Source organism: Sceloporus undulatus, chromosome 3 (genome assembly GCF_019175285.1).
Source record: "Sceloporus undulatus isolate JIND9_A2432 ecotype Alabama chromosome 3, SceUnd_v1.1, whole genome shotgun sequence".
In the NCBI taxonomy this organism is placed as follows: domain Eukaryota; kingdom Metazoa; phylum Chordata; class Lepidosauria; order Squamata; family Phrynosomatidae; genus Sceloporus; species Sceloporus undulatus.
Window position 1 is genome coordinate 86,558,298 of NC_056524.1, and position 26,973 is coordinate 86,585,270.

The 26,973-nt window shown below is 39.6% G+C and overlaps 1 protein-coding gene across 8 annotated transcripts in view; it reads left to right on the forward strand.

The window, feature by feature from the left end:
* Positions 1 to 867: 867 nt before the first annotated feature.
* PHKA2 (phosphorylase kinase regulatory subunit alpha 2) overlaps positions 868 to 26,973 on the forward strand; it is a 65,526-nt gene continuing 39,420 nt past the window's right edge. For 5 of the 8 annotated variants that reach the window (XM_042457169.1, XM_042457173.1, XM_042457174.1 and 2 more), the window contains exons 1-16: positions 868 to 1,090; positions 2,688 to 2,802; positions 3,269 to 3,465; positions 11,565 to 11,723; positions 13,291 to 13,338; positions 15,179 to 15,347; positions 16,897 to 16,979; positions 18,251 to 18,331; positions 20,568 to 20,666; positions 22,417 to 22,563; positions 22,696 to 22,749; positions 23,453 to 23,575; positions 24,096 to 24,191; positions 24,984 to 25,091; positions 25,341 to 25,419; positions 26,706 to 26,840. In XM_042457169.1, the coding sequence (XP_042313103.1) occupies positions 3,316 to 3,465; positions 11,565 to 11,723; positions 13,291 to 13,338; positions 15,179 to 15,347; positions 16,897 to 16,979; positions 18,251 to 18,331; positions 20,568 to 20,666; positions 22,417 to 22,563; positions 22,696 to 22,749; positions 23,453 to 23,575; positions 24,096 to 24,191; positions 24,984 to 25,091; positions 25,341 to 25,419; positions 26,706 to 26,840 (1,531 nt within the window). In that variant the 5' untranslated portion in view covers positions 868 to 1,090; positions 2,688 to 2,802; positions 3,269 to 3,315. The remainder of the gene's footprint in view (positions 1,091 to 2,687; positions 2,803 to 3,268; positions 3,466 to 11,564; positions 11,724 to 13,290; positions 13,339 to 15,178; positions 15,348 to 16,896; positions 16,980 to 18,250; positions 18,332 to 20,567; positions 20,667 to 22,416; positions 22,564 to 22,695; positions 22,750 to 23,452; positions 23,576 to 24,095; positions 24,192 to 24,983; positions 25,092 to 25,340; positions 25,420 to 26,705; positions 26,841 to 26,973) is intronic. The other 3 variants (XM_042457171.1, XM_042457172.1, XM_042457170.1) reach the window with 3 other exon arrangements.

Sequence of the window (26,973 nt, forward strand, 5' to 3'; positions counted from 1 at the left end):
CCAACTTATGGCGAACTCAAAGTGAACCTATCATGAGGTTTTCTTGGCAAATTTCTTCGGAGGAGGTTTTGCCATTGCCATCCTCTGAGGCTGAGAGAGTGTGACTCTCAGTGGGTCACCAGTTTCCATGGCCAAGCCAGGATTTGAACCCTGGTCTCCATAGTCATAGTCCCAACACTCAAACCACTGGGAATTCCTTTCCATTGCTGGGAGAAACTGTCAGTAAGCTCCCAATTGGGCTCAATTCTATGGAACCATGGGATTTGTAGTTTTACAACTTATTTGATCCCCCTAGGAAAAAACTACAAATCCCAAGCTTCTGTAGAATGGAGGCATGGCAATTAAAGTGGTTCCAAACTGCATTATTTCTACAGTGTGGATGAATGAACCCCTCAGTGAATGAACTCTGCATTATAGTGATGCTACAGTGTAATTTATGATGCATCTCACACTCATTTTCCTAACCCACTTTTTAAAACAAGGCACAAAGGCAGCTTCCCCTTTAACAGCTGAGGAACCCCTATAGAGAGAGCAAGACAGCGCATGCGCGCTCTCCCCCTTCCCATTTTATTAGGTACACAACCTCAGCCGCCTCCTCCTGCTCTCGCTTATGAGAGGCGGGCTGGCAAACCAGGGTCCTGGCAGCTCCATAAACAGACCTGTTTAACCCAGAGGCGTAATAACAAACTAGGTAAATTAATTCCCTTAAAGTAATGTATGCTAGTAGTCAATACTCTCCCCTCCCTTTCCCTTTTTTTTAGGGTCAGGGGATGACCTCAATTTTTAAACCTTTTTTTTAAACCACTCTTTCAAGACCTGCCTAAAGGAGGAGGGAGAAGAAAAAAAGAGGCGGTGGTTTCAGGTATTTACGGCGGCAGGCCTATTTGCTGGAACCGTAATGAACCTAATAAAGAGGAATTGGAATTCTTTTGGACCCCAAGGGCAAACTGCCCTGGTGTTTGCAGCCTCCTCTGAGAAGCAAAGCAACGGGGCTGCTTCCTTCTAGATAGCCTCCTGGGGTCCCTCATTCATTGCCCACCCAGTTCTTCCTTCCTGGAGAATGGGAGCTGGAGGAGGAGACACTATGCAGGTATGCACTTTGAGTCTCAGTTTATTCTCCCTCCCTTGCATTGCTCATGGTGCTTTTTGCATTGCTTATGGTGCTTTTGAACCATTGGGAAAAGTGTGTCTGGGATTATTTTTGGGGAGCCCCCCTTGGAACCTACCAATCCCAAGAATTTGGTACTTAAAAGTTCCCAAACGGAGGCAAATTGTTTGCAATGGCAGAGGAGGAGGAGAGCATTCTGCAGAAGCTGGGATTCCCAGGATATTCTGGGAGAATAGATTGATTGATTCCTTGGAGGGCAAATGAATGGATGTTAAAATTATATGGCTATATGGAGAGAAAGAAAGAAACTGACACAAGAAGAAATCAATGGACAGTTTGACGATAAATTGGGAAACACTGATCAGTTATTTAAAAGAAGAAGGGGGTACACCTGTAATTGTTGGTTTATAGATGGGAGAGGACTATTAGAGGAAAGAGGGAAGACATAAATTTAAATATGTTTTGAAACAGTGTTATGTATGTGTGTGTGTATATACTGCATTTATAATGTAGCTACCCTGTAAAACACATATTTTTCTAAAAATGTTCATGCTCTAATCAGAGAAAGCAGATCAATAGATAGAGAGAGAGAGAGAGAGAGAGAGAGAGAGAGATCTGCTTTGTTGGACTTTTCTATTATTAGAACTGAAATTAGATAGATCGATCGATCGATCTGCTTTCTGGAACTTTTCTATGATTAGAAATTGAGTGTGTGTGTGTGTGTGTGTATTGACCTGCTTTGTGGGATTTCTATATGATTAGAACTTGAACATTTTTAGAAAAATATGATATGTTAATCTAGGGACGTATGCACGCTGCAGAAATAAAGCAGTTTGACACCGCTCCTGGGATTTGTAGTTTGCGGCAGTTGAATAGCTCACCAAATCCCAGGGTTCCTGGGAGCATAATATCACACTACACTGTTATGGCACCATTGTTATTCCACTTTAACTGTTATGGCTGCCTGTTGCGGGATTCTTGGATTTGTAGTTTAGCCTTGAGGCTTCCCTCAACTACAAATCCCAGAATGCCACCAGAGGCAGGCATCACGGATAAGGTGGAATAATTGTGCTGTAACAGTGTAGTAGTGTGATATTCTCCTATACAGTATAGTCCTTTTTTTAAAGATTCCCTCAGATGTGTGCAAGCATAACATCTGCTATATTTTTCAAAATTAATAATATATATATAGGGAATAATACACACATTAAGACACAGAGGATTCCCCTGGGTCTAAGATGGAACCACACTCCAAAAATAAAGCAGTTTGACACCACTTTAACTGCTATGGGTCCATCCTGTGGAGTCCTGGGATTTGTAGTTTGCTGTGGATCAGTGCCACACCAGACTACAAATCCCAGGGTCCCACAGGATGGGGCATGGTAGTTAAAGTGGTGTCAAACTACTTAATTTCTGCAGTGTGGCTACACCTTGGTAGAACAGTAGTTCTGTTCTTGTCATTGTATAGAAACCATAGTAGTTTCTGTACTTAGGTGTAATTACATCAGTAAGTGATACATTAATTTGGACTTGGAAGAACCAGGTTTTAAGATCTTGATACAAACCTCTGTCCATCTAGGAGATCTAGGGAATTTCTTGGGGCTAATCTCTACTCCGTCTTCCTAGCAAGATCGTTGTGAGGATGAAATGGGAAGACACCACACATGGACTGTCCTAACTTCCCTAGTGCGAAGGTGAGACGTGTATGGTAAAGAACATTTATTTCCCCTGTAAATATTTATACAGTGCACTACTGTATAATGTAAAGACATTGTAAACCAATCATAAGCACCCTTTTAAAATATCCAGGAAGAACTTGGGATTGGTCTTTAAATTTTTTATTAGATGACTCTGACGAAGTAACTGAAGAAGTAGCAAAAAAATTTGTACTAGCTATTAATAACCGCAAAGCCATGTAATTTTGTTTCAATAATGTATAATGTATTTTAATGTTTTTGGGTTTTCCCCCCCTAACTGTTTGTTAGCCGCAATAAAGGTTGCTGCTGCTTCTGCTGCTTGTGATGATGATGATAAACCAATCGGTTATTGTATGTAGTCGTAGTTGTCATTGAGCATATACAACAGAAGAGCTTTCTTCCATGTACGGGGAACGTCCAAATGCATTTTTGTTGACAGCTGCTCTGTTTATTTTGGAATAAGGATGCCTGCTGCCTGCAAGAGTTACAGCTCAGCTTGCTGATAGATGAATGAATGCAAATGCTGAAATCTGCTGCAGCTGGCCACGCTTTTCCCCTGGAAGAATTTTGAGCGCCTTTGAGATGAGGAGCAGAAGCAATTCAGGAGTCCGCTTGGATAGCTATGCTCGGCTTGTTCAGCAGACCATTTTGAACCACCAGGTCAGTGCAATGTGGACTGTTAGAATCGTCTATTCTCATTCAAAAAAGCTTTTCTTTGTCTTTAAGTTATTTTTTAGCAGCCATTGTTTTATTCATGTCTGCCTGCTGATCTGTGAAGTTTTTAAATTAGCTAAGGTCCAAAACACACTGCAGAAATAATTTAATTTGTGACCTCTTTAACTGCCGTGGCTCAGTGCTAGGGAATCCTGAGAGTAGTAGTTTGTTGTGGCATCAGAGCTCTCTCTCTCTCTCTCTCTCTCTCTGATAGAGAAAGCTAAACATCTCACAAAACTACAGTTCCCAGAATTCCCTAGCATTGAACCGGGGCAGTTAAAGTGGTCATGAAGTGGATTATTTCTGCAGTGTGTTTTGGACCTAAATGTTTAGACTATTCGGGATCATTTACACGAGTTTTTTTATTTCTGTGGGGCAGATTTTTGCTGTTGGGTGCCAAAATATGGTAGAGAAATATAATCAGAACCATTTCCAAGAAAGCATTTGTATGTATTTCCAGATATTCCAAAATGCCTACAGCTGGGAAAACTATATATTTTTTCAGACAGTGCAGAACATCCTGCTAGCTGAGGGATTCTGGGAGCTATAGTCCCAAAAAGTGATGTTTCCAAACTCTAGTGGTTCCCAAGTACAGTAATCATACTGCTCTGTACCAAAGTTCTTTGTGGGAGCTGTCGGGCTTTAAATAGCTGACAGATTCCAATAAACAGCAGGAGATGATGACCCCTCTTTGAGGTAACATGGTGTTGAACACCCTCTCAGCTACAGTCCTCTGTGATCTTCACCTCCTGTTATGCAGAAATCTGCTGCTTCTGGCTCCTGATTACAAGCTGGGCCTGTATCCTCCACTTACTATGACATTTTTGGTGAGATGAGGAGCTGATGTGGAACGTTTTGCCTCCGCTGGGATCTCCTTTGCACTAGTCCTGCATTTCTTTTATGCCTTTCCAGTAGTCTGTTTTCTCACTCCTACCTATATCCCTCCCAACCTACCTGTTTCTCAGATGAGAAATCTGATCATTTGGTTCAAGTGGGCATAGTCTAATGTGGCTGTCACTAAGCATGGTGGGACCTTTTTAAGACTGTGGAGCTAGAAGGAGGTATCAGTAGATTTGGGGAACATCAGGGTTTGCAGACATAGTAAAGCATATAACAATGCTAGGATAAAAGAACTCTGTGTGAGGGGAATTCCTAGGATAGCCTAATGATTATAAATCTGCCCAAGGCGGGTTACAAACTGCCATAAAGTACGCGCTCTGTGCGTACTAGGGTTAGGAAGGGCTGTATTAGGGTTAGGAAGGTTCTTACCTTCCTCACGGCCCTTCCTCCCAGTACGCACGGAGCGCGTCGTAAATGGCGGTGCCCATCCACATGGGCGCCGCCATTTTGACGTCTTGGACGCCGTGCGTCCAGACGTGTCATGGTGGAAGTGACGCCACGAGGGCGCGCTCTGCCCCTCGCGGTGCCACTTCCGCGTTTTGAAAAGGAGCGCCATTTCGACGCTCCTTTTTTGCTGCGTGGGGAAGCCTCGCGGTCTGGTCGCTGGGGCTTCCCTACGCAGCGAATGGCGACGGCGGGAAAACGGCACCTTGAGGGCCATTTGTAACCCACCCAAGACTGCAAAATGGTACCTGATTTTTGAGAGTGGAGACGGAAAACTAATGGGGAAGAGGAATAGTTGGCATTCAAGCATTGAATCCTGAGTAGCAGAACTCAGTTTTGGCATATTCCTATTGCAGGTACCCTTAGTGTTAGTGTAATTAGTAGTATTTTAGCCCATTTATAACAAATATACTATAGATGGTATGGCTGCTTACATATAATTTTGATACCTACAGAAGTCACATATATTATCTTAAGGGACAAAATACACAGATGGTTCAATGTATGAACCTGCATAAAAAAGATATTGACAAATACAAAGGTACATGATGTATATACACATTTACATGAACAGAAATGGTAGATTTACATCTAGGAGTCCCTAGAATGGACACTAATCTCAGTAAATGTATAAATATTGAGTTGTCCACATATCTTACTTGTAAAAACAACAGCAATCTAGACAATGCAAAAACTCATGGGCAAAAAAGAGCTAGACCCATTGAGTTAGTAAATAAACATAATTGTCTATAGTAGAATGTCTTCAAGCTTAATGAACTGACAGAATTAGAGCATTGGCCTAGATCCAATTCTTAGTCCTAACCAGAACAGACCTACTGAATCAATGAAAACTTGGTAAATCAATGCTTATGTTAAATTGTGTTTATTCAGTGAATCCACTCAAGTTAGATCTAGCAATAGGATTTAGGCCAAAGTGATAATTTTATCATTGACTTAAAGACCTCCTATTGTTGAAATGTCTTTTGGCTTGGTCTTCAATTCAAATAAACTAATATTATAGTGATAGGAGGAAGGAATATTTGCCATTACTCACTTTCCAAATACAAAGCAATGCAAGCTGGAATTGAAAAGTAGAAAGGACATAATGCATTTTAGACTGAAATTTCAGAGCGTAAATTTTGCTGCAAATGATAATTGGATCAGGAGTATAATTATCAAAAGAATAGCTGACAATTAGTAATTCACACCATAATAATGTCTCAGAATGAGATTTCACAATATAACTCTTTACAAACAGCATCTTTATGAATAAAATCAAACAGTCATGGGAACCTAAGTAGAATATTCTGCAGCAAAGAAAAACATATTTTAGACATGCACTACAAGTGTAAAATTGGATTTATTTATGCTTTACTTAATTTGGGAGGAAACTTTAAAACACAGAATTATTAAAATCTGTTGGATCCCACATCTTACATAGCAGAGATCCACTGTGTGATATTTGCTCTTTGAAGTAATTAGGGTTTCATGAAGATTAGACACAGTATGTTCAAGCTTGTTCAGCCTAAATATCTTAAAGCAGTGATGTCCAAACTCTGGCCCTCCAGGTGTTTTGGACTTCAGCTCCCAGTAGTCTCAGCCACCTTGGCCAGTGGTCTGGGATTCTGGGAGCTGAAGTCCAAAACACCTGGAGGACCCAAGTTTGGACATCACTGTCCTAAAGGCAGCAGATCCCATCTGATAATCTGAAAGGTAAGCAGTGTCAACTCTGTTTAGCACTTGAACGGAAAACTGCCAATAAATACTTTACCAGGTGCTGTAGGGTATATTTTGGAGGATGGAACTAGCAAAACCACCTCTGAGTTTATTCCTTGCCTAAGAAAACACTATGAAATTAATGGGGTCACCATAAGTTTACAGTCATGCACTTGCATATACAAGTTTGTTGTTGAGAGTGCTGTCTGCTTTTCTCTTTTCACTTCAATCCTATCCTCCTTCCAAGACTGAGTTATTTCATAAATACCTTGCCCTTTCCTTTTTCCTTGCTTAAATGAATGTTATTGCAACATGATCTTAGAGAAAAGAGGCTGCTTTATGTGCACCCCCAGTATCTGTGCTCACTCTGACATCTCTGTGTCTTGCAAGTTACTTGTGCTCTAGACATGGTTAGCTTGCAGCTGGAGAGGGGAGCTGATGGTATGCATCTGGACATCTTATTCCATTAATGCCCCATTGTATTGTTTGCACATATACAGGAGTTGGGGGGGGATAAGAGTGTGTGCATGTTTAACAAGACACTCAGTGGTCCCAAATTATCTGCATTTTAAGTTAAAAAAGAACAGACATTCTTTATTTCAGTGCAGAGCTTGCTCTAGCATCACTGCAGAGCTACAAAAATCTGTTATTATGTAAGCTCTTGTGTTTACCAGAACTGTACAGGAGGGCTGGACTCTGACTCCAACACAGTTTATTTAGTCATTAAGGATTCCACCAAAAGCATTAGAAATACTGAATCATTACACAGGTTTAACTGGGAGCCAAGTCAATACCATTAGTGTTTCTGTAATCTGAATGTCTTTTGAATCTGAAAGGAATTTCAGTGGATAAAGATAATGGCCATACTATTCTCTGTAATCTTCTGGTCTGTAACTTTCTCTTTCTGTGTATGAGCATCTGGAAAGATTTTAGCTGCTTCCCACAGAATATAGTGGGGGAAACACTGTTTTAATAATCTCTGTTGCTGTACGGTCTCAGTAAGATCATTGCAACAGGGAGAGCCCTAAGGATTTTGCTAGGATTGTTTTTGAAGTAAAACCTACCATAGGCATTGCAAAATCAGTTTCAGTTCTGGAACCGTAACAGCTGAATGTGAGTTTTGTAACCATGCTGTCATTACCTAACAGGTCAATAAGCCATATGGTGAGTTGGCATTTTTGGACAAAGTGCCAGCCTTGCACCCATCTGTTCTGGTCTATATATCCTCACATTGCATTCCACCCACTATCTTGCAGATCTGTTTGTTATTCAACTTTTTTTTAAAAGCTCCAGTTCTGTGGCCAGCAAACTGTCTATATTATAGCACATGTCCCACGGGGGAAACTGCACAGAACTAGAAAGCTGTTCTGTTCATGACTGACTAGACTCACTCAGCAGCTTGAAGGATCACATTGTTCCCAATAGGAAATATTTTTGTGCCACAGAACCCTAAACGGTATAGGCACTGCCACTTTGATAACAGCCTCTTTATTGATGTCAAGTTACAATCTCCACGGTGAGCTAAAACTGGTTTGTTTTGGCTGCTGGCCAACTGTGCTAGTAGATATGCTGTCCACTGTTCACCAACAGAGGCTTCCCATTGCTTGAACTGGTACATACTGGGAGTTAGGGCTGGTCCAAGGCATTCTGCTGTCCTGAAGCAAGTAAGAGATCGTCTAGACCAGTCCCGTTCACTCAAACTAGGTAGCTTCCTCAGGTAGACGATTCAGGGTGTCATGATTCAAGGGCAACAGATTGGTTGTTTAATTATTTTATTTTTAGTCCTGAGGGTGGAGAGAGGTGCTTGTGGGATTTTCTGTTCCATGTACTAAAATAACTTGCTTGGCTTTAGTTGCTATATGCATCTTGACTTTTGCTGCTCTGCTTCAGGTAGCAAAATGTCTTGGGTTGGTCCTGATAGTTGTATACTACATCTGTGAGCTAGGTTTTCCCTTGCTGATTATTCTTTTTCCATAGATGTTTGTCAAGACCTGCTGGAGTTTTAGTTGAAATCATTTCTTTCACTGTGCTGTGATGCTGTGGGCATGTTCGCTATTGATTTCAATGAGCATATCAGTACAGTGGGCTTTCCACATTCACTGGGATTAGGGACACAGGCCCCTGTGAAAGTGGAAAAACTGTAAATAAAAAACACTTTTTTTATCTCAGAGAACACCTCTCTAGAAAGCTCTAGGTCCTCCAGGGCAATTCTGTGGTCAAAATCTGCCAGAGGTTATTGATGAAAATGTGCTGGAGGACCTACAAATGCCTAGCTGAGTGTTCTCTCTAGGATTCTCTGGCAGAAGTCATGCTGGAGGACCTAGAGATTCCTAGAGAGAACATATTAATCAAACCAACAAGTAATCAAATCCGCAAAAGTCAAAACTGCAAATGTGGAGGGCTGACTGTATAAAGCTACTTTGCTAAAAAGGTTGGCAATGAGATTTGAATAATTATAAAAATTCTACTCCATACCTTTGCTCCCTCAGATGCCCATGCCCTTCTCTCCTGATAGCACAGAAAGGGGCGTAATTGTGTATTCATAATTATGTTCAGCTGGAATAGCGCCATTCCCACCAAGATAGTGTGAGTCAGGGGCATGGTATGCCTATATGATGCTAATTTATGCTGATGTATTTTGTGCAGTACAGTATTTGAACAACTGACCAGCTGATGGGCAAGGGGCTTTAATAGAGAATTCTATTAATTTCCCTATACTACCCCCTATTTTTAAATACATTGTTTGAAATTGTTCTGAATGTAGCTATTGTTTTTATACATAAATACAGCCATTCTTCAACATTTCAAAATTATATTGTCTTACTCCAAATGAGTGGTTATGTTTGTTTTATATGTAAAAAGTGTACTAGGAAAAAACTGAAATGCACTGTAGCAATGTTCTTGATGCAGTAAGACAGTTCCTAATAGCAGTTGTGGCTCTGTAGGATTTCACAACATGCTTCTCTTTAAACCTTGGAGCCTTTGCAGAGACGATTCTCCAGAATGTTCTTTGAATGTTCCTTTGCTTCTCTGGCACCCAGCCCAGGCCAAAACTGCTATAATAATAATAAAAAAACCAACCCTCCTTCTCCTTCTCTCCACAGCAAGAAATTAATGCTCTGATTGAGGTACACCTACACCTAAGATTGCCTTTGGGCAAAATAAGCATGACACAAAGCAGCTTTTCTCTTTTCTGGAAAGGTGTGGTCTGTTCATCTTTTAAAACAATGCTGCAGATCTCAGTGGAGGAGCAATAGAGGTGGAGTGACTATTTCTAGTACTTGAACTTTATTTATTGATAAAAGCTATGCCGTCATAATACCATATGCTTTAAATAAAAGCCAAATGGCAGAATAACATTAACATTTGGCACTAAATACAAAATAGAAACAATAAAACAAAACAAAAAATTGCCAAAGGGTCTAAATTTACTTTACATCTTGTTAATTTTTGTATTGGTCAATGACCGAATAAATTTTTTACTTTACTTTACTTTACATCTATATTAACAAATTAAAATAAAAATTGTTTCAACATCCCCAGGATCAAAGACAACAGAGGAGTGATTTTATACTTTAACATATACAGAGGTAAGAATCAGGGATGGTCCTACCATTAGACAAAGTGGGATAGTTGCCTCAGGCAGCAGATATGGGATGGTCAGGAAGGAGCAGTATGGAAGCCTCCTGGCTGTCTATTGGAGGACAGAGTTGTTTGTTTGAGGGAATAAAGGGTGCATCTGCACTGCATCAATAATCTGGTTTGACACCATTTTAACTGCTATGGCTCAGTGCTGTAGGATTCTGGGAATTGTAGTTTGTTGTGGCACCAGAGCAGAGCTCGGGCAGTTAAAGTTGTATCAGACCAGAGTAATTCTGCAGTGCGGATGCAGCCAAAGTGCCTTGGGTTGCTCTGTTTAGAATGGTCAGAGTGTTTCACATATACAGGTAGAGTATCCCTTATCTGAAATGCTCCAAAATCCGTATCATTTTGAGTGCTGACATAACAGGGCAGCAGCAAGCCCTGGCCTCCAGGTGTGCTTTCTCCCTTGCCAGTGGAGAGAGGAGTGAGAAGGAAGGAGATAATGCAGCTATGTTCACAGCCAAACTTTGAAAAAATGGCAGCTGTGATGGTGACTGCTGCTGCTCCTCTACCACCACCACCCAGTCAAAGGGAGTTATGGAGTGATGGCTACTGACAACCATCTCCTTGGACCAGAAGAAAGTTCAATGCCAAAAACTAGCCCCCTTCTGCTCTCCACCCCTGTTTCTACCGCTGGAGCCTGGGTCCATTCAGTGCCTTTCCTACCCAGGTCTACTGCAGATGGGAACCCAGTAACTGCAGCCAACTCTGGTGGCTGTGGAGCTGCTGGCTGTATACTTCTGCTTTCAGAGAGACAGCTACAGTGTTCCTGCTTGTTCTCCAGTGAGACTGGAGAGTGATGTAGCTGGAGAAGGATGCTGGAAATTGAGCGAGAGTGTTTCAACTTCTGCCTTGAAACTTGTGTAAAATTTGGGCAAAGCTGCAAACTCAGCCACGCCTTTTCCCTCCCTCCAACTCCTCTCCTTTTCCCAGAGGCAGAGGAGCCTGGAATCTAGAGCTTGCCACCACCTGCACTGCTGCCCTATGCCATTTTATATATGTATATTCCAACATCTGAAAACTCCCAGAATCCTAAACACTTCTGGTCTCAAGCATTTCAAATAAAGTATAAACTTGTATTAACAGTCCCTACATCTACTCTCTAAATGTTATCCAGTATCATCTTCATATAAAGACAGGGTATATAGTGCTGAAGTTATAGAATAGCAGTGTGGGCAAACCCATCTGATTTCATTATAGGGATGAGATTCGAAAGTGGACTACTTCCTGATTTACAGCTCAGTCTCTTAATCACTATGGAACCTCTGATAAAGATAAAGGCATTTTGTTTCTGCTTTTTATTCCTTTGTTCTCTTTTTTGATAAACAGTGCTTGTTTTTAAGAACCCCGTTACAGGGCTGCTGTCTGCCAGCACAGAACAAAAGGATGCTTGGGTACGAGATAATATATATAGCATTTTGGCTGTGTGGGGCCTGGGGATGGCCTACAGGAAGAATGCAGATCGGGATGAAGATAAAGCCAAAGCATATGAATTGGAGCAGGTATGTCTTTATATCCTTATTTATTTCCTTGTATATAGGGTTGCCATTAGTCAGGACCTTGAAACCGGGACAAATGTAGGACAAAATTTTCAAATGTAGGACTTTTTTGGGGGGGCTACATTTGAAAAAGAGCCTCGCTGAGGGGAGGATTCCTTCTCTGCCTGGGCTCCCTTGGACGCAGCCCAGGCGGAGAGGGAATCCGCCCCCAGGGAGGCTTTCTTTCTCCCCTAGGCTCCGTTTCTGCCAACGGAGCCCAGGGGGAAAAGAATCCTCGCTGAGGGGAGGATTCCTTCTCCGCCTGGGCTCCGTTGGATGCAGCCCAGGCGGAGAAGGAATCTGTCCCCAGGGAAGCTTTCTTTCCCCCGCCACCGCTGTTGCACACTTTGCAACAAAGCCTGGGGGCAGGGAAATCCCAGGGGCGGGGCCAACCCAGCGCGGGACCGTGCGGACCTGCCCAAAACTGGGAAAGTTCCGCCCACAGATGGGATATGGCAAGCCTACTTGTATATAATCTATGGATGAGATGAAATGCAATATTATGATAGAAAATTTATTTACTACTTAGTCTTAGATTGGGGTGGGGAAACTGCAGCCTTCCACAATGTGGGGAAATTGCCCCAAGTACCCATGGATTAATTGGGAGGCACTGGAAAAATTATTTGAGGGGTGGGATTTAGGAAGCAGTCCCTTAACTTGCAACAGATGTTAATCCTCTCTTAAACTGGCATGGCCTACCCCAGATCTTCTACCCATCAAGGAAAAAATACTCAGTTTACAGTGGAAAATGACTGCATCCAGAAGCCTCAGGGTGTGATGATTCTTCTCTAAAGGAAAATACTGCAAGAAACCTGTCATGGGAATGTCATGGATGATGGGAAGAAATAATATTGGTACTAGGAATGAACTAATTGAAAATTGAACCCAGTAGTCAGAAACATTCAGCATTTGCCTTGTAATTAGTGAAAAGTTCTCAATTGGAGATGTTCATACTTACAGCTTCTAATTTTTAGCATTAACTTTCCATACATGTTTACCAGTGAAACAGAAAGAGCACATGACTGCTCTGGATTCAAAGATATAGCTGTTTTAGGCTTTAGAATCAGTATGTAGAGAGATCTTGTAGCACCTTTGAGACTAACTGAAATAAATAAGTTGGCAACATGAGCTTTTGTAGACTTCAGTTTACTTCCTCAGATTAGACTGAAGTCTACGAAAGCTCATGCTGCCAATTACTTTATTTCAGTTAGTCTCAAAGGTGCTATAAGATCTCTCTACCTAATGACCACTCTGTGTGTCCTTGGAGGGGAAATGTTTTTCACAGTGCAATATTAAAAGCACAGTTTTGTTTAATTCTGTGACAACCCATTAACTTCTAGGAGTCATGTAAGGTAATAGCACATTGTACTAAGGGTCACAAGCTATGAACAAAGTGTTATTTATATACAAAGAATTCTAGTTCTGCAAATGCACTGTTCTTAAAAATTATTTTACATATTGGCTCCATATGGAAGATACAAGTATAAAGTTGACTGATCACTGATTTTTCCCCCTCCTTACGTTCTCACAGAATGTTGTGAAACTGATGCGAGGACTTCTGCAGTGTATGATGAGACAGGTAATAATAAACAGATTGACATCATTATTATTTTCAGTTGCACAACTAAACCTAATTTGTGGGGTGACACATAAGAAGAAGCAGGATAATGTCAAGCAGTCCTTGTGCCTGTCAAATTCTTTCTCAGCAGTTCCCCTGAAACCATTTCAGGTTAGAAAGTACATTTTGGACCTTGTACATAAATCATAAATGATGATAAATAATGAGCCTTGCTAAAATAATTTTAAAAGCAGCCTGACATAAATGGCTGTTAATAAAAAAAACTATTTGAAGTGAGTATATGACATGCTTTTTTTGGGAGGGGGCAGTTATATATTTGTGTGATATTGCATGTGTTCTTGTTCTACTAGGAATAAGAATGCTTAAGGGGCTGAAGGAGGAGTAAAGCTTAGAAAAAATCCTTTTTAGACCATAACTTCCATGATCCCATGTGCTTGCTGGGATTCCGCTGGTAGTTGAGATCCAGAAAATACTAATAAAAGATCCCCTCTATCTAAAGATGTCAAGAAAGTTTACAATAAAATCAACGTGGCTAACTTAAAATAGGTAAACAATAACAAGATTTTAAAAGTCTAAAAACATATTAAACAATTTAATAAGTGGATAGACAACAACAACATTGTGTTAATTTGTATAAAACTAGTTAGGCCCTAGAGGTTTTACTAAACAACCATGTTTTTACTTGACACTGGAATGACAGCAGTGTTGGCACTGATAAGCTTCTAAGGGTAGTAGGTTTCATAGCTGGTGTCTCACAGCAGAGAAGGCCTTATTATTATTATTAACCTTTATTTATAAAGCGCTGTTAATTTACACAGCGCTGTACATACAATCTTTTAGTCAGATGGTTCCCTGCCCTCAGGCTTACAATCTAACATTAACTTACAATCTAAGTTCTTAGGAATGGAGTGTGGCTTTGGCGTGACCTCAGGACCCATGCATCATTTAAATAGCATACCTCCAAAGAGACCTGAAGCAGCTTTATTTTGGCAGTCTGTAACAGGCCATAGACTCCTATGTGGTTAATGAGAGTTCCACATAGATCTTCTAGCCCTGGATATTGACTGCAATATTTCTGCAATGTATTATAAGGTTTCCCAAGAATGCCTGAGGATCTTGTGTGAGGTAGACTGCATCCACCCTGCAGAAATAATCCAGTTTTACATGGCTTTACTGCTGTGCTATGGAATTGTGGAAATTGTAGTTTTGAGCGACATTTAAACTTCTCTGTCAGAGTGTTGTAGTGTCATAACAAACTACAACTCTCAGGATTCAATACCATTGAGCCAGGGCAGTTAAAATGTCCAGGGGGCAATTTTTTGTTCGTGAGGCTGCCCAATATCCCCCCCCCCCCCAAAAAAAAAATATCCTGGAAATGGCTGGAGATTCACATCTGGTTTTGAAAATTTTGTATTTTTCTGTTAAAAAGTTCAGAAGGTGTGGCAAAATATCTAAAAGGTGACTTGCTTTCAAGAAAGACAAGGACTCCCTTGTTCTTTTGGCACGAAAAGGATTGATCTGGAGGGGTCAAGGGCTGCGAAGGGCCTTGGGGGAACATATGCAGCTCCAGGGCCACATTTTGCTCTTGATCGAGTGACTCTGTTTCTCAGTTCCTAGCTGTCTTTTAAATGAATTCAAGATGTAGACTAGTATAAAGATTTGCTCAGTCAAAATTGCTTTTTCATTGTAAAAGTAAAAACATTGTTCACTTCAATTGTTTTGCTAAATTCGGAACCATGAATTTTAATTGTATCCCAAACTGGACACTTAAACAATATTGTGTTCTTCAAAATGTCCAGGCTTCTGGAATCACTTTCAAAATCTTGCACGTTTTTCTTAGGTAGATAAGGTGGAAAAGTTCAAGCACACACAAAGTACCAAGGACTGCTTGCATGCCAAGTATAACACGGCTACTTGTGGGACAGTAGTTGGTGATGATGAATGGGGACATCTACAAGTAGATGCAACTTCCCTTTACCTTCTCTTCCTGGCTGAGATGACAGCATCAGGTAAGCTGCTTTGAAACACACAGTAGTTCTTTCAAGGAAGAGTCCAACATTGTTATAATCAGCAAAATATAAAATATTATGATTGCAAATATAACCATTGTCAGCACTATAGGAGCCAGCATGGTGTAGTGGTTTCATTGTTGGACTATGACTCTGAGATAAGGGTTCAAACCCTGCTCAGCCATGGAAACCCATTGGGTGGCACTCCCTCAGCCTCAGACGAAAGCAAAGGTAAAGCCCCTCTGAACATATTTTGCCCCCCCCCAAAAAAAAAACCCCTGTGAAAGGATTGCCTTAGGGTTGCCATAAGATAAAAATGACTTTAAGACACAACAGCAATCTGATTGTGTGCAGGCAAGCTGCTATATTGACCATGCTAGTTGGGGGGTTTCTGGGAGTTGTAGTTCAAACAATTACTTCTTTCACTTGTCCAACAGATGGTTGACTGACTACTCACAAAGCAGAAAGTCATTTCAGCACTTGATTATCTGCCCTTTAAAAAAACCTCTGTACTGCCTAAGTATATTTATAGCCTTAGTTACATGCTTATCTGGCCTTTGACCAAACACAGGGGTGGGGGTGGGGGGTAAAGGAGAGGGTCTGGGGAAATACAGCTATATCCCCCAGGGCCTGAAGTTAACAGAAAAGAATTACAGGCAAAACATCATTTCCTGCCTAAGAAATGAACACACATTTTATTTGCACTGTTCCCAGTGTAAAACATATATTGATGCTGGAATCTTCTTTCTTTGCTTTTTGTTTAGCAATGCATAAATGTTGGTGAAAAGGCATGGAGAAATAGAGAATTTGCCTCAAATAATCATAATAGATAATATGCTTTGGAATTGTGTTACATGAGTTTGAAAAGGCACTCATTGCAGGTGCGTTTTTGGGATGGAATCCTATTGGTACACATTGGAGCCATTGAAATAATCAGTTTTGACATTACTTTAACTACCAAGGCTTAGTGCAATTGAACTCTGGGAATTGTAGTTGGTTGTGGCACCAGAGCAGAGCTACAAATCCCAGAATTCCATAACACTGAGCCATGGCAGTTAAAGTGGTGTAAAAACGGATTATTTCTGCAGGGCGGATACATCCTAGGATACCAGTTGCCCTTTTCCAATGGTCACAAGGTTACATATCAGTTGTGAGAGAAGGCGAATAAAATTTGCCTGCTCCATGCAGTCTGTGTCTCTGATACCTTACTTCCTTCACTGTTACTAGGCTCCTAGCTTTTCCATTTCTGCTGTTAGTGCTTGGCCTTTGCAGACATGTTGTCACTGGGCACCAGCAGAATTCCAGCCTTAGTGTCAAGTATGTGTGTGTGTGTATACATATATAAACACACACACACACACACGATAATCAGTACTTTTTTAGATACAATATTTTTTGGGGGGAGGGTAACAGAAACTCCTTGCAAATGTTTCCTTATTTCACTTTACATGGCTGAACCAGGAATGTAGACCTGTTTAAATTAATCTCTTATTATTGTAACTACAGCTGATATACTGCAATCTAATGATGGTCCTTCTTTTGTAATTAGGATTGCGCATTATTTTCACCCTTGATGAAGTTGCCTTTATACAGAATCTTGTGTTTTACATAGAGGCAGCGTACAAAGTTGCTGTAAGTATATATAATTTATATCCATAAACTTTATTACCCACATTGTGAATCTACAACCACTTCCTAGAAAATATTGTCTAGTATCTAGTAATTTTGAATGTTGACTAGAATTCTGGAGGCCAGGATTTGAATCCTTGCACAACTATGGAAACCCACTGGGTGACTTTGGACAAGTCACATTCTCTCATCTTCACAGGTTGGCTAAGGCAAACCCCATCTGAACAAACCTTGCCAAGAAAACCCTGTGATAGGATCTCCATAAGTTGGAAACAACTTGAGGGCGTACAATACAATTTGTCTCTTGGGTTTTATTTATTTTTTGTTATATAAATAGTTGAAGACACTGACAGTAATGTGTGCTGTGATTTTTACCATACTGAAAAAGGTTTTAAAATTGCTCGCTATTTATCCTGGCGGTGATGAAAAATGATCAAAATGAAGATAACAGTACTCATCATTTCCTAATTTGTCAAAGAAAATGTAATTCAGTTTAGTGCTTTGTTTAGATTTATGCTTCAGTGGAACTTCCAGCACAATTTACTTAAATAAAACAATACGTACATTAATAAAATGTGATAAAAGGGGAAGTAAACCTCTTAAAGCCTGAGAGTTTAACAAGCCAAGAAATGGTAAATCATTTGAAATTGATATTCGTTAAAACTTTTTTTTCAGAATGAAGGTACTTGTTGGAAAAGATATTGCTGCAAATGGCAGTACTTTTGCTATCAGTATACACGAGCCTGTTTGAGAAGTACAGTATATACATTGCCTTATTAAGACAAGCTTCATAAGCCTTTGCACACTCCTTTCTTGTGTTGCTCCTTCCCTACGTCAGCATATCATGGTTCAGCTTCTTGGGTTAATTAACAATTTCCTGTTATTTCTGAACCAGGAAACTACAGGGACCTGGAGCACAAGAAGTTGGGATCTTAAGCAATTTAAGATTCTGGATTCTTCTGCTCCTGATAACTGGCTCAAATTTAAAAGAACTACTGTATAGTTAATTGACCCTGGATTTATTGATTCATGATGTGTCAAGCAGGAAAATGGAAGCATGAGGAAGGAGGGCTCCAGGGTTATGCATATTAGTTTAAGAAGCCAAGAAATGTCTTCAGATTAAGGCACAGAATTCTAATTTTCAAACCAAGTTAGGTATTGCTTGCATAGCTTTTCCTTTCTGTTTGTAATAGTGCATGGACATGTCCCTGTTACTGATTCAAAGCTAAAGATATCTCTTCTAAAAATATTTCTGCTTTTCTCTTTTGTTTCAGGATTATGGCATGTGGGAACGTGGTGATAAGACTAATCAGGGTATCCCTGAACTGAATGCAAGCTCTATAGGAATGGCCAAAGTGAGGATTTTTTTGTTTTGTGTCTATACATATGTGAAGTCGAAGGTTTTCACGGACGGTATCCTTAGTTTTTTGTGGGTTTTTCAGGCTATGAGGCCATGTTCTAGAAGAGTTTCTTCCTGATGTTTTGCCAGCAGCTGTGGCTGGCATCTTCAGATGGCAAAATGTCAGGAAGAAACTCTTTTAGAACATGGCCTCATAGCCCGAAAAACCCACCAAAAACTATGTCTATACATAGATTAATAGTTTTGTAATGTACTTGGTTGCTTTGTTGCACTCCTGTACTTCTACTAAAAAAGTACAAGTTTCTGTGATACTTAGGCTGTTATCCTATTCACATATACCAAGGAGTAAATTCCATTGAACTCAATATGCACACTGTTGATTCCAGATCACTCTTTTGCAGTAAAAGTTAGGTTTATTATGGATTTCAAGAATATCTGGATTGTTTTCTCAACAATAAAGTATACAAGATACTAATCAACATTTTGCCCAGTACATTTTTTTCTTATATAAAATCAGACCTCCACATTTGCAGGGGTTGGAGGTGCAGGACCCTTGTGAAAGCATAAACTATGAATATCCCAAAACATGCTTGCTACAGATTACAGTTCCCAGCTGCTGCTGCAAAAATCTTCTTCAGCATTATCATTTTCTAGGAGAAGGGCAACAGTGACAATGAAGGAGATTTTCACAGCAACTGTGGTAGGGTTGGGCTGATGGCACCTCATTCTCCTCTCCATCTCCTTTCTTACCAACAGTCATGTCACTTTGGTACCACGACACCACCAGACCTCTTGTTACCTCCCTCGTTTCCAAGTGTTCCCACCTCTGCCTCCTAGAACCACAACACTGAAGGGGAATTTTGCACCAGCCTTTCCACTGTCTAGATGCCATGGAGGAGTACAGAAGGGAAGGACTGGAGACAAGTGAAAGTGCCAGAGGTCCAGCAGAAGTGGCCTCAGAGTGAAGTGACAACATCATAGTGCCAAATCAAGGCAAAAAGTAGGGCCAGGGCTGTTGGCAGGAAGGGAGATCTGGAGGAAGAGGATGAGGACAAGCTGCCACTGCTGGTCTGACCCTGCAAGGTCTCCCAGATCTCGATCTTATGACAGGGGTGGTAGTAGGTCTTCGTCTTCTTTTTCTTGCCGCTTGCAAAGCCTTGGAAGTTTAGGCTTAACAGAGTCCCATGAAGCAAGTGGAGGAATAGCAGCATCATGAAGAGCAGAAGGGAGGAAGGCAGAGCCAGTGGCCCCTGGGAGCAGCTCCTTCTGTCACTCCCATTATTAGTGTCACCAAGTCATAGGAAACAGGAGAACAAGGCCAGCATGTATGGTATGAACTAACTGTTGTGGAAGGAGGGCAGATAGCTGCTGTGTAAACTAATTAAGCAGTGACTACAAGCTTGAAAACAATCAGATCCACAGATGTTAAACCCATGAAAGTTCAAGGCCGACTATAAATACACACGTGCCTATGTGTATTTTAAGCATTCACAGCCTAATATTGTGGTGATAAATGGGTGCTAGGATATGAGAGTGAAAAAACATGCAAACTCACAAACTTGTATCTTGGGATGGGATACTAATACACCCCATTTAAATGCACCATCGTATCAGTACAATTATACCAGTTGGAAATTGGTACCAAAGTTCCTTCTTTATTGCTGACTGCATATGTGTTTATGTTGGATAGAATTCTGGAAGTGGAATATATTTTAACTGAAGGAACAAGTGAAAGTACTTAATGTTATTAAGGCATTAAATATTCCATGGACTTAGCAGAACTAACTTGCTAGAGCTCACTTGCTTTTCTCTCCTTCCTCTTTCTGTTCTTTTTGTTGTTGTTAAAAAAAGATTCATGTCTTACTAGAAACATACAAGAACAAGAAGTATTAGATGAAACTGAAAAGTGACAATGGTAGAATAGGTTGAATTGAAAACTGAATATCTGTTACGTTGTCACTAAAATGTCTCTGATGTAGAGGACTCAGTGGACTAGGATGGCAAGATATAAAACATGTCTAACCTGCTTCTGGTTGAATTTCCTTAGGATAGGTTATTAAGAACAACTGTCAGTCTCCTGTAAAGGGAAAAACAGAAACTTGTCTCTTAGGATGATTGCAAGAAAAAGTGAGATAAAGAGTGGAAAAGCTTTTGTGCCCTGTAGTAGTATATGGTTATTGTTTTATGTGATACATGACAAGTTGGCTCTACTTGCATGTTTGTTTCTGAAGGCTGCTTTGGAAGCGATTGATGAATTGGACCTTTTTGGAGCTGCAGGAGGACATAAGTCAGTGATTCATGTCCTTCCAGATGAAGTTGAGCATTGTCAGGTAAATCTCAAATTGTTTTGGTAGGAAATCACAAAACACTACAAGAAATCATACACAGTTCTTAAAGAATTTAAATCTCCAACCTGTGGCTTTCAGAGGTTTGTTGGACTACAACTACCATCATCCCTAGCCTGAAAACATATGTAGTCCAACAGTCTGGAAGATACTAGGTTTGGGAGAGCTGCTGTTTCTGAACAGACTGTCTATCTTTATCTTTATATATTACTACTACAATAATAAATTGTATTTCTTACCCACCTGTCTTCAAGGCTGAAGGCAGGTACAGCATAGATTAAAACACGTAAAATAATTCAAATACTGTTAAAACATGTGAAGTCGAAGGCTTTCATGGTCGGCAACCATAGTTTTTTGTGGGGTTTTTTGGGCTATGAGGCCATGTTCTAGAAGAGTTTATTCCTGATGTTTCGCCATCAGCTGTGGCTGGCATCTTCAGAGAAAGATGCCAGCCACAGATGCTGGCGAAACATCAGGAATAAATTCTTCTAGAACATGGCCACATAGCCCAAAAAACTCACAAAAAACTACTATTAAAACACATGAGCACAGGACACATTAAAATCATCTAGCATAATTTAAAATTCATAGTTTAAAATGAACTAGGTAGGCATAGTGGAAGTATATTTAGCGGTTGATCTCCCCCAGGAGGTCATTCCATAGTTTAGGGGCAGCAGATGAAAAAGTTCTCTGAGTAACAGTTGCCAGTCTAGTTCTGGCTAATTGAAGTAAATGTCTCCCAGAGGATCTGAGTGTATGGGACAGATTGTACTGAAGGAGGCAATCCCATAGGTAACCTGGACCCAAACCATGTAGGGCTTTAAAGGTAATAACCAACACTTTGTATTTTACCTGGAAATTAACTGGCAGCCAGTGGATTTGGTGTGATGCTATCACTTCTAGATGAGCCAGTAATTAATCTGACTGTAGTGTTTTGAACTAATGGAGGTTTCCAAACCTGGTACAACAGTAGCCAAATGTAGAGCACATTGCAAAAGTTCAGCCTTGAGGTTACCAGTTCATGCAGGTATTAATATTTCATAACTTTAGGTCTTCCAGCTCTACATATATCAAGTTTAGCTTCTAATCCACCACCCAGGTCTAGATCAGATCCAAGCAGATGGTATTTTTGATGATAGGAAGCAAAGATCAGTGCATACAAACACTTCATTATCTAACAATAGGAAAACCCTAGCAGTGCTCATAGTTTTCAGTAGCTATGGTAGATAACCAAGTTCTGTTAACAGGTATGTTAGGCATTGATGATAGTACAGTCAGCCCTCCATTTCCACATTTCCATTTTTATCCATGGATTCAAGCATCCATGGCTTGAAAATATTTCAAGCATCCTTGGTTTAAAAATAGATAAATTAGATAAATAAAGCAAAACTTAATATTTCCATTTTATATAAGTAGCACCATTTTCCTATGCTATTGTATTTAACGGGACTTGAGTACTGTATCTACAGATTTTGGTATCCACAGGGCTCCCAAAACCAAACCCCAGCAGATACCAAGATAGATTATAGTAATGAATAATGTAGACATCTGTGAATAGTAAATACACTACCCTTTTCATGTAAGTTAATTTATTGTAAAGTAGTTAATACTTGCGTTTCGGTTTTGAGCAAGACATTCTTTCTATATCTGATGAAATATCTTGGAATAAGATTAATTTTTATTTTATCTTTGATCTGTCTTTTTTCTCATGGGTGCTTATATATGTTCTTTTCAGTCTATTTTATACTCCATGTTGCCAAGGGCATCTACATCAAAAGAGATTGATGCTGGACTCTTGTCCATTATCTCCTATCCAGCCTTTGCCGTAGAAGATATGAATATTGTTAATGCAACAAAAAATGAAATTATTACCAAACTTCAAGTAAGACTTTTTAATTTGGGGTTTAATTTTATGGGCCATCTTGGGTTATTCTGTTACTAAAGAAGGATATGGAGTTTTTCTGTGTGATTAAGAAGGAAAGATTGTATCTGAAAATGTTGTTCATCTTTTCAGGGACGGTATGGCTGCTGTCGTTTTCTTCGAGATGGCTATAAAACACCAAGAGAGGTCATGTTTCTGAAACTATTTAAAATGTTATTGTTTAATTTTATCTACAGTTTTCCCACAGTGAACTGACTGTTAAACTGACTCATATTAAATACCAGATACTAATATTTCACATCATAAAAATATTTAATTACAATTAATTGATTGAATTAAATGTAAATGGAATGAAGTCAGGATGTCAAATTCAAAGTCACTGTGAAGTGTTTTAATAGAATACAAAATCCAAATTTAAAGAAAAAAATAGCCCAGCACCTTTGACTGGGGCTGTTTTTTCTGTTCTCCACAGGGCTTCCACACAAACCTGTCTTTATTTCAGTTCAGAATACTGATACCACAACTGAACAGACCATCTTGCTTTTTTAAATCTTCTGCCTCATGACAGTTCTAACTCTTATTGGACTCTCTTAGAACCACTTTTAAAAATGGACATATTAATTAAAAATATACAAAATAAGTGCCCTAAGGACATTATTATGTTTGGATTTCTAGACTTATTTCAGATGTTGGAATTTATGTAATTCCTTAAAATCTTGGTGCTATGTACAACAAAATTATGGTTTATATTGTTTATACTAGACTGCCTCAAGAATCAGCAGGAAGGGCAATATTTTGGAACAGTAATAATATCCTGCACAATAGAATGCTTTGTACAATGGGGAGAAATAGTAATAATAAAACATACAATGAACACTTGTATTTCTAGGATCCAAATAGATTGCACTATGATCCTGCTGAGCTCAAATTGTTTGAGAACATAGAATGTGAGTGGCCTGTATTCTGGACCTATTTCCTAATTGATGGTGTGTTCAACGGAGACAGAATTCAGGTAAGGGAAATAATATAAATAAGGCTGAAATATAAGGGTAATAATATAAGTGAGGCTTTTAGGAAGATTGTGGCTATTAACCACACATCAACTAAGCTGTAGTGGATGGTTTCCCTATCTTGTGTTGCCAACTGGGGCATTCCTTTCAATCTCTATTTAAAATCACAGCCTTTCATTCTTATCTGCTTGTTCCATTTATTCCACTGAAGCATATTCTCAGGTAAATGGGTACATGATTGTAGCCTTAAAGGAATTTGTATACAGTACTAAAATGAGAGACAAAAAAAAATCTGTTCATGATTTTGGAGAGCTGCTCATACTTAGGATAAATAAGAATTTGATTATGTCAGTCTGTGATCTCATGTAGTCAGAGCTTAGTAAAGTTGCCTTTTTGGACTACAACTGTCAGAATTTTCTAGGATTCACATTCTATTACTATTTATACCTTTAATAGATCTTTTTCTCCTGTTGCAATTGGACGCAAACATTGATTTTAAGCCCTTGTTTTGTATTTCTCCAGGTGCAAGAATACAGAGAGGCCTTGGAGGGTATACTTATTAGAAAAAAGAATGGAATTCTTCTTATGCCAGAACTGTATGCTGTTCCATCAGATAAGGTATGACAGTAAAGTAAAACATGCCTGAAAGGCCTGTCATAATGTGTTGTGGGCCAAATATGTAGCAAGAGTATTTTTACATTTTTGTTATTTATTGTGTATGATTTATATATGGGATTGTTTTTGGATATTGGCTTTAACAATAATATTGCCTAATACATGTGTTGGACTATTGAAAAGAACAATTGGAGCTGGAGATTATTTCATAGAGAATTCATAGAGTACAGCACATATATACATTGCCACTTATTGGATATCTCCTCATATGCCATAGTTACCTGATTGGTCAAAGAAAATTTGAGAAGGAGCTGTGTTGATTAAAGTGACATACTTACAGAGTGAAAGCCTTTTTACATTAAACTGAATAAACAAAATGAATGCATCCTTCCCGTCTTCACTCTTGCTTCAATGTGGTTTCTTCCAGAAGTGAATATTTCCTCTCTCATACCAGAAATGAATCCAATCTGGGAAGAAAATTATTTTTAGTAGTAGGATGATAAGGTTCATTTCATATAAAATATAGACACCCTAACCTAAATACAATTTTTAGTTTCAAGTAGGGGAGGCCCATTAAATTAATGTGCTTTACCTATGTGTTTACTTACTGTTCACCAGCTGATTCTCTTGGTCTGTTCTGATTGAAAGTAGCCATGGGAATTCCATGGCTGAGCATGGATTTGAACTCTGTTGTCCCAGAGTCCCTCTAACACTCAAACTACTACACCATGCTGGCTCTCTCATTGAGTAATGCAGATGGTTTTTTGTCCAGATGTTATTCTTTATCTCACCTAGGTCAATGAAGAGTATGAAAATCCTCACACAGTGGACCGTGTCCCAGCTGGAAAGCTTCCTCATCTGTGGGGCCAGTCATTATACATTTTGAGTGCCCTCTTAGCAGAGGTAATTCTGCCATTTACACATTGGTGACCATCTTTTCACCTGTTTCTTTGCCATTATCCTAACTTGTAATGTTGAAAATTCCATTGCTTTGTGGAAGGGATCTTCTTGATCTATATAGGAGCAATTCCACCTAAATTGTTTCCTAAGTGCAAACAAATTTCCCTCTACATGCTACTCAGGAGGTGAGATTGTAGCCAATAAAATCTGTCTTGATTTTTCTTTCTCTTCTCCTACTTCCCCCTTTCTCAGGGATTTCTGGCAACTGGTGAAATTGATCCCTTAAACAGAAGGTTTTCAACTGCTTTTAAGCCTGACGTAGTTGTTCAAGGTTAGTGGCTATTGTTATGCATTTTTGCCTCTTTAATAATTACAAATCAAAGAACATTCTCTGAATCTGATGAGTCTGCTAGGTACAGCAGTATCCTCTGGTCAAAAGGACTTGGAGTAAGAGGCAGTGACTCCGTCCCAGCTGTGTAACTGTCTGACACTGCTAGTGGAATAATGCCAGTTGTTTTACAATTTTGAGTAGCCTAGCACTGAATGCAACTGGTTTCTGATACATTCACAGGGTCTACTATATCTACAAGGCCTGTTGGGGAATTCTTATTCAAAAGTGTCTGTATCAGAATCTTGCAACATGTTTAGAGGTAAAAAAGCATCTACAGTATTTTTGAGTGACATGCCTGCATTGGCATTGCACCTGCTGAGATGAAGGAAAGAGAGAAGCCCCAGTGCTATTCCAGGTAGACATTAGTTGCAACTGATACGTTGCATTGGTGTCAAGGGCACTCAGTCTTGAGTGGCTTTAGCTGCATTGTATGTGTGGTTGCTATAGTAATATGTATTTGGAAAGAAAAGAGAAGGGTTTGCTTCTCTAACTCCCAACTGCTGTGTATGATTTAGGGTGTTGTGTGAGGTGAATAGATTAGTAAGAACATATGCAGAGCCCTGATGGATTAGACCAAAGGCCTATCTTTACTCAGCAGGCTGTCTCCTACAATGGTCAATAAGGTATCTAAAAGAAACCCTACAAGCAGGTCATGAATGCAGTAGATCTTTTCCTCTGTAGTTCCTCCGTAACTGGCATTTTGGGGCATGCTGACTCTGTTTCTGTCCATAGCATAATGACTGGTAGCTATGGATGACTTATCCTCAAAAAAGTCTATTTCCTATTAAATAAAGCTGGCTGATTTACTGACCACCACTCCTTCATACACAAAGTCCATAATACACTGTGGAGAAAGACTTCCATTTCTAGTATTAGGAAAGAGGAAGAAAAACAATCTCCCTGTTCACTTTTTCTATATTATACAGAATTTTATATTTGTCCTGTCCCGTGTAAATAGTCCCGAAGACTGTATGCTTTGGTCAAATAGGAAATTCTCCTGCCCTGACCATTTTCATTGCCAATTCTACTTTTCCATTTTTCCATTACAAAATGTCCAGAAATGTAAATTTTATATATAAGTTGCTTGCATTAGGCAGTCAGATGTCCAATCACAAGATGAAGATGAATCTGATTATAATAAGTTGTTGTTGTTAGTGTATATGTACTGTATTCCCAAAGAGAAATTCTGTTCAAAGTAACTATTGCTCTTTTCATTGTTCTTGTAGTAAATGTTCTAGCAGAGACAAATGAAATTAAGAAACTTCTGAAACATCATGGAATCAATGTCCAGAGCATTGCTGATATTAATCCTATTAGAGTGCAGCCAGCACGGATTCTAAGCAACCTCTATGCCAAGCTTGGTAGGCACTGCAACACCTTACTTGCTTTTCCAGTGTTTCCCTTCATCTCTCTCTTTTGTTTGTATTATGGAAGTTTCAATTCCAGTCATGCTTTGAATGGAAATCATGGAGATTATAAATGGCATAGTCCAAA